This window comes from Gymnoscopelus microlampas, assembly GCF_963454915.1.
Source record: "Gymnoscopelus microlampas genome assembly, chromosome: 21".
Lineage (NCBI taxonomy): Eukaryota > Metazoa > Chordata > Actinopteri > Myctophiformes > Myctophidae > Gymnoscopelus > Gymnoscopelus microlampas.
The window spans coordinates 6,484,158-6,491,103 of record NC_139958.1 but is presented as its reverse complement, the minus strand read 5'-3'; the positions used below and the strand labels follow the sequence as shown (position 1 = coordinate 6,491,103).

The window sequence follows — 6,946 nt, the reverse complement described above, 5'->3', positions numbered from 1 at the left end:
GGGTTCGGGGAAAGCTCGGTCACGCTGCGTGGGTGGAGAGTGTGTAGTAAAAAGCTGCCGCAGCAGACAGTATTTATCAGACCGCAGAGAGGCACCGGACTGACGAGAACATTTCAGCACCCAGTGTTAGTGGACAGCGACCGTTTAATAAGCCGGCATTTCAGCACCAGTGTTTGTGGACAGCGACAGTCTAACAAGCAAGCATTTCAGCACCAGTGTTAGTGGACAGCGATAGTTTAATAAGCCGGCATTTCAGCACCAGCGTTAGTGGACAGCGACAGTCTAATAAGCAAGCCGGCATTTCAGCACCAGTGTTAGTAGACAGTGACATAGTTTGAACAAAGAGGCATTTCAGCACCACCGTTACTGGACAGCGACACAGCGACGAGTTTAATAAAGCAATCATGGTTCTTATCTGGACGCAGTTTGGAATGAAGCACAAAAATGTCAACGTCAAGTGCAAAGTACGTGTCATGCACAGGGATGACAGCTCTGGCTCTTCGTCGGGGGTAAGTTTAATTTATTCAGGCTGTATATCACAGATTTAACAAGTATAGGCCTGGATACTGCATCATTATGTTAACCAGAGCTTAATGCATAAAACATTCTGAATGGGTTGTACTATAGTCTGATTAAGCTGCAGGCTAATGAATGAGGACTGTATTGCTGTTTGTTGAATCTGCACACATTTACACAAGTGTGTAAAAATCCATTAAATGCAGGAGTGTGTGCATGTTCCGTAAAACCGGAGCTGTGTGTGTGTGTGTGTGTGTGTGTGTGTGTGTGTGTGTGTGTGTGTGTGTGTGTGTGTGTGTGTGTGTGTGTGTGTGTGTGTGTGTGTGTGTGTGTGTGTGTGTGTGTGAGAGAGAGAGAGAGAGAGAGAGAGAGAGAGAGAGAGAGAGAGAGAGAGAAAGAGAGATAGCCGAGGACACCGTCTGTTGCTGTGGGTTCATTCAAATGCAGGCTAGTCAATGTGCAAACTGCAGCCAATCGTTGCAGAGATCTCTGTTGTTAGGGAGGTCTTTACCTTCACTAGCCTCGCACGCACGCGCCCACACACACACACTCACTCTGAGAATGTACAAATAGAACTAAATGGACCCTTATGGGTTCCATTTGTACAACTCTCAAATCATGCAGTGGATTTTACAGTGTACATTGGAGTACCAGATAGAAATCATATAAAACAGGGTTCCACGGCCTAATACGTTACAATTGGGGGTCTTTGAAATTAAAAAGGTTAATAATCACTGTTCTAGATGACTAACACTGATGAGATGCATTGTGCAAAGAGATCATACTTCTCAGTGTCATTGGCTCCTCCTGGCTTCGTGTCTAATACTCTATGAGCAAGACACTGGAAGGAGCAGATTGGTGCCTTACATGGTTGCTGCTGTCACCTCAAGCCTGTGTGTGTGTGTGTGTGTGTGTGTGTGTGTGTGTGTGTGTGTGTGTGTGTGTGTGTGTGTGTGTGTGTGTGTGTGTGTGTGTGTGTGTGTGTGTGTGTGTGTGTGTGTGTGTGAATGTAATACACATTGTAAGGCGCTTGGGATATGGCACTATACTTAATGCAGATTTACACATACAGGCTTTTCAATGGTTCTGGTATTTATTGTACAATATGATGGCCTCTTAACTGCATAGGAACTTGAAACTTCCCTATAGACTATCAATAGTGACCACACAGTTAAATTCACACCCATGAATTTATTGTGTATTGACATAGCAGTGTTCCTTTAGATACATAGGTCTACTGTTGATTAACACTAGATTATGCTCACTTTCTAAGTCTATATATTCTACATTCCTTGCTTTTAGGCAATCAAAATATTTTAGCATTTGGACGAGAGAAAAAACTAATCAGACCGTGGTCCATTCTCTTTGAGGGAGGTGGCAGGTGATACAAGAACATCTGCTTTGTAGTGATCTAACGTGCGTGATGTCTTGGTTTTCTCAGGAGAGCAGCAAGTCCGAGCAAGAGCCTTGTCTACCGATCAAATCCACGGGGAAGGACTTCTACAAGGTCCTGGGCGTCCTCTCTGACTCCAATGAAGATGAGATCAAGAAGGCTTACAGGAAGATGGCTCTGAAGTTTCACCCAGACAAGAACAGCGAGGCCGACGCAGAGGACAGGTTCAAAGAGATCGCAGAAGCCTACGAGATCTTGACCGACCCCAAGAAGAGGAGCATATATGACCAGTTTGGAGAGGAAGGTGAGCGGGAGGCCATTTATGCAATTCATGCATTTGTGATAGATTATTCATTGTGTCGTCATGGCTAACGAGAAGTGGGGAATAGATATGTTCACTGACTCGAGCAGTAATTCATTCTCTTGTAATATCAGGCAATACGTGCAATGCAGACCTTAATGAGTCCCACAGCTGATACATTATTTAAGACTGCAGAGGAAGTGCTTTCCTCACAACTTCATTTTATACTTTGTCGTACATGGTGGAATGTGGGAAATAATGAAAGATAAATGATCTACAGTCTCCCAATGTGTCCGTGATGTAACGCCATTGTGCCAAGTCTAACCCTGGTGTTCCTTCTGTCTCACATAGGACTTAAAAACGGTGGCGGGATGTCAATGGCCGGCCAGGCGAACACAAACCGCAGCTATTTCCACGGTGACGCCCACGCCACCTTCTCCACTTTCTTCCACGGTTCCGATCACTTTGACATTTTCTTCGGACCGGACTTTGACGCCGAGGACAATCTCTTCAACCCCTTCAACCGCTTCATGTTCAGGAACGTGAGCGGCGGCGGGGTTCCCCACGCCCCACACGATCTCCAAAAGGGCCGACGGCACCTGCAGGCCGTGGTGGTGCACGACCTCCCGGTGACGCTGGAGGACGTGTTGCACGGCTGCACCAAGCACATGAAGATCACGCGCCGGCGGCTCAACGGCGACGGCCGCGGCCTGAGGTCCGAGGACAAGGTGCTCAACGTGGTCGTGAAGAAGGGCTGGAAGGCGGGGACCAGGATCACCTTCCCCAGGGAGGGAGACGAGACCGCCAACAACGCCCCCGCGGACGTCACGTTCGTCCTCAGGGACAAGAAGCACCCTCAGTACAGGAGAGACGGTTCCAACATCATCTACACGGCCAAGATCACCCTCAAAGAGGTGGGTTTGTGTTAAGTTCATATAAAGATTACATAAAATGACTGGTCCATTATAATCTAAGCAATATGGGAGACATATTATGCAATAGATAGAGCCACTTAAACCCAGTAAACCCACTCATTTTATGTAATTCTATGCTACACAATTACATAAAATGACTGGTCTACGGTCTGAGCAATATGGGAGACATATTGTGCAATAGATCAAGCCACTTAAAACCACTCATATTATGTAATTTTAAGCTGTAAAGTGGCATAAAATTACTGGTCTATTAATAATCAAAGCAACATGGGAGACATACTGTATTATGCAATAGATGCAGCCACTTGAACCCACTCAGTGAAGGGTCAAATATCCTATTATCACATTCATTTATGTAACACGTAATCCTTCATCATTCATGCTATTTTGTACACCAAATATAGTCAGTTTAACCCATTCAAACCGGGAACGCATCCGTGTAACCACTTTATCCATATTTTATACTTGCTATGAGCTTGTAGATCTGCTATTTTTTTTTTTATCGTGAATTTTTGCAAATCTTTGAATATATACAGTATATATATATATATATATATATATATATATATATATATATATATATATATATATATATATATTCTATATATAAATTTTAAAGCAAACATTTTTAACTCCAATCTTTGCTTCATGGGGGTCCCTGGAACTAAATATTTTGAGGTTGGGGTCCCGGCCAAATAATAATTAATAATAATAATTTTGGGGTCCTTGACATGAAAACATTTGAGCACCACTGATATAGAAACATATACGTTTTTTTTTTAATTGCAGGATTTAGAAGACATTTGTAGAATCCCCAGAAGCAAAGATTTGAGTTACAAATGTTTGCTTAAAAATATATATATATTCAAAGATTTGCCAAAAAAAATCACAATAAAAAAAGAAATAGCAGATCTACAAGCTTGTATTATTTCCCGGTCTAAACGGGTTAATCAGAGCCTGATTTCTTTTTTTTTTTAAAGCCTGCAGACTGCAGCGTTCTGAATCTGCAGTGATAATATAATATCCCTGTCAGATTTAGAGAGGATAATGGCCTTAATTCTTCACTGAAGATAGAACACAACAATGTGTTATTCTCTGAGCCTCTGAGACTCTCTCATCCCTTCCCCACTGCTTTGGAAGGGGCTTACAGACCCCCGCTAACACAGCAGCAGCAGTATAGCAGCCTGCCAGTGTTCTACCTCATCGGCTCCTGCAGAGCGATGAGCGAGAGGGAGCAGAACCTAAATTTAGCCTCATGGCTGACCACCCCCACAAATATCTCCTCTTCTTTCTCTCCTACTACACTACAGACTCCTCCATTTCTAGAAGGCAGGCTGTCATACAGAGGAGCCTTTCTTTCTTTGTGTATGTGCTCCCTACCCTGCACTTAACGCCCACATTCAGCTGGTTTATAGAACACAAGGACTGTAACATATATATGTAACACCATGGTTAATCGCATAACAGAGAGGAATTATACACTTGGAGAAGCAGCTGCTCCACATTTCTCTCTGTTATGTAACGTCATGCCACTTTAGAAAGCCATCAACTCCAATTTAATTCACTTCAGTTCAACCTTGCACGACAAGTTGTCTCAAGACACCTCACATACAGTACATGTATAGAGCAGAGACCCGACATGTTCCCCCCTGAACAAGCATTTGGCGATGGTGCCAAAGAAAAAACTCCCCTTTAAACGGGAAGAAACCTTGAGCAGAACCAGGCATTTATAGTTGATGCTCTCAGAGTGTATAATTAATTACAGTCATTACAGTGACCCTTCAGAATACATTACAAAACCTCAGTCTAGAGTGAACTAACATGTTCCTTCTCTTCTTCTTCTTCTTCTCCTCTCCAGGCTCTGTGTGGCTGCACGGTTAACGTTCCCACACTGGGAAACCGGATGTTGCCGCTACCGTGTAGCGACGTCATCAAACCCGGCGCCGTCCGGCGGCTGCGGGGCGAGGGCCTGCCCCTTCCCAAGAGCCCCTCCAAGCGTGGCGACTTGATGGTGGAGTTCCAGGTGCTCTTCCCCGACAGGATCCCGCCCCAGTCCCGCGAGATCATCAAGCACAGTCTGGCCAAGTGCTAACCGCCAACTATGTGACCAGATATCTACACAGCAGCTACACCATGGACTCTGACGTATACTTAGTTAGTTGCCTTCACTGCCTCTGTCAGCCGGAAAGAGAGAGAGAGACGAGGGGGCGAGGGGAAGTGAAGGGGCGAGAGAGAGAGAGAGAGAGAGAGAGAGAGAGAGGAATTGGGGGAGGGAGGGAGAGAGGGAAAGCTTAACCCATTAAGATCGGGAACGCATCTGTGTCATTTTAAGATTTCTTTGGCCAAATACATATAATTTTTGGGGTCCTTGACATGGAAAAGTTGGAGCACCACTGATATAGCAACATACTGACATTTCTTGTATGTGGCCGTGGACCCCCATCTCAAAATGTTTTGTTCTAGGGACCCCCCAGAAGCAAAGATTTGAGTTACAAATGTTTGCTTTAAAAAAATATATAGGCTCTATTCAAAGATTTGCACAAATTTTCAAGATAAAAAAAAAATAGCAGATCTACAAGCTCATAGCGCGACACTCGGTGCCGCGCTATGAGCTTGTAGATCTGCTATTTTTGAATAGCCAAAGAAATCTTAAAATGACACACAGATGCGTTCCCGATCTAAATGGATTAAACATAGACTAGAGAGAGAATGTTAGAGAAAGGCAGAGAGAGAGAGAGAGGGAGGGAGGGAGAGCGAGCCTTATACACCCACGCAATAACCCAGGCAAACTGCTGGGTATATCTAAGTATAAATCAGGCATGAGTGTATACTGTACGATGTTGCACACTAGCCTTGCCAAAGGTGCTAAAAAAAAAAAAATCACACACAACGAATCACAACCTCGTATTGTGTTTGTGTACAAGGGCAAGCCTCACTGTGGAGGCAGCAGTGGATGACACACGGAGAGACTTATTGAGCAAGAGATGATTTGCTACTGTTGTATGCACTTTAGGCATGATGCTGCTCAATAGCTATATACCCACACAGTATGGTGTGGTTCAGAACTGACAGAACGGTATCTGAAAAGGCTTTCTTTTGAATAAAAGGTTTAGACGTATACTATAGGGCTGTCACGATCACAAATTTAAGTTTAACGATTAATTGTCACTCAAATAATTGCGAGTAACGATTTAATTGCGTGTTTGGCCTTTGAACATAGGAGCGTATGAAAAAATAAATCAAAGAAAAAAATTAATTACTGACATTTATTCATTTTATACTTAAAGAAAAGATGTAAAAAAGCTGAAATAGCTGATCTACATAGCTGATCTAATAGCTTGTAGATCAGCTATTTCAGCTATTTTTTATGTATGAACATTTCTTGAACATGGAAACGATTATGACAAAATAATTGCGATTATCTCAAATATTTGCGATAAGACGATTATGTTATAATTGTGACAGACCTAATGTATACTGTTATTTTTGCAAACCCATGTTATATCAGTTTGCACTTCAAGTTTATGTATAGACTTGAAAAATGCAAATGTTATAATAATGTGACAAAATAGTGACTCTCAAAAGTTATATGGTGTTCATATGACTGATCTTTTACATTGATTTATTACAATAGCAAAGATGTACTTGTGTACTTAAGATGTACGTTGCGTACAGAAAATAGAAACATTGTCTCTAAGAGAGATTCATCTGTCAAATATTCTATTGAATCATTTGAAATGTTTGTATATATTCTGCAATAAACCAGCTGTTGATATATTATGAATTGATATGGATATAGCA

At 42.7% G+C, this 6,946-nt stretch overlaps 1 protein-coding gene across 1 annotated transcript; it reads left to right on the top strand.

Moving 5' to 3' along the window:
• Positions 1-404: 404 nt before the first annotated feature.
• LOC311037732 (dnaJ homolog subfamily B member 5) lies at positions 405-5,237 on the top strand (the record flags this gene model as incomplete). The annotated part of the gene is made up of 4 exons (XM_084047003.1): positions 405-509; positions 1,958-2,213; positions 2,562-3,124; positions 5,004-5,237. The coding sequence occupies 4 exons, from the start codon at positions 405-407 to the stop codon at positions 5,235-5,237; spliced, it is 1,158 nt and encodes a 385-aa protein (XP_083903129.1).
• Positions 5,238-6,946: the final 1,709 nt, after the last annotated feature.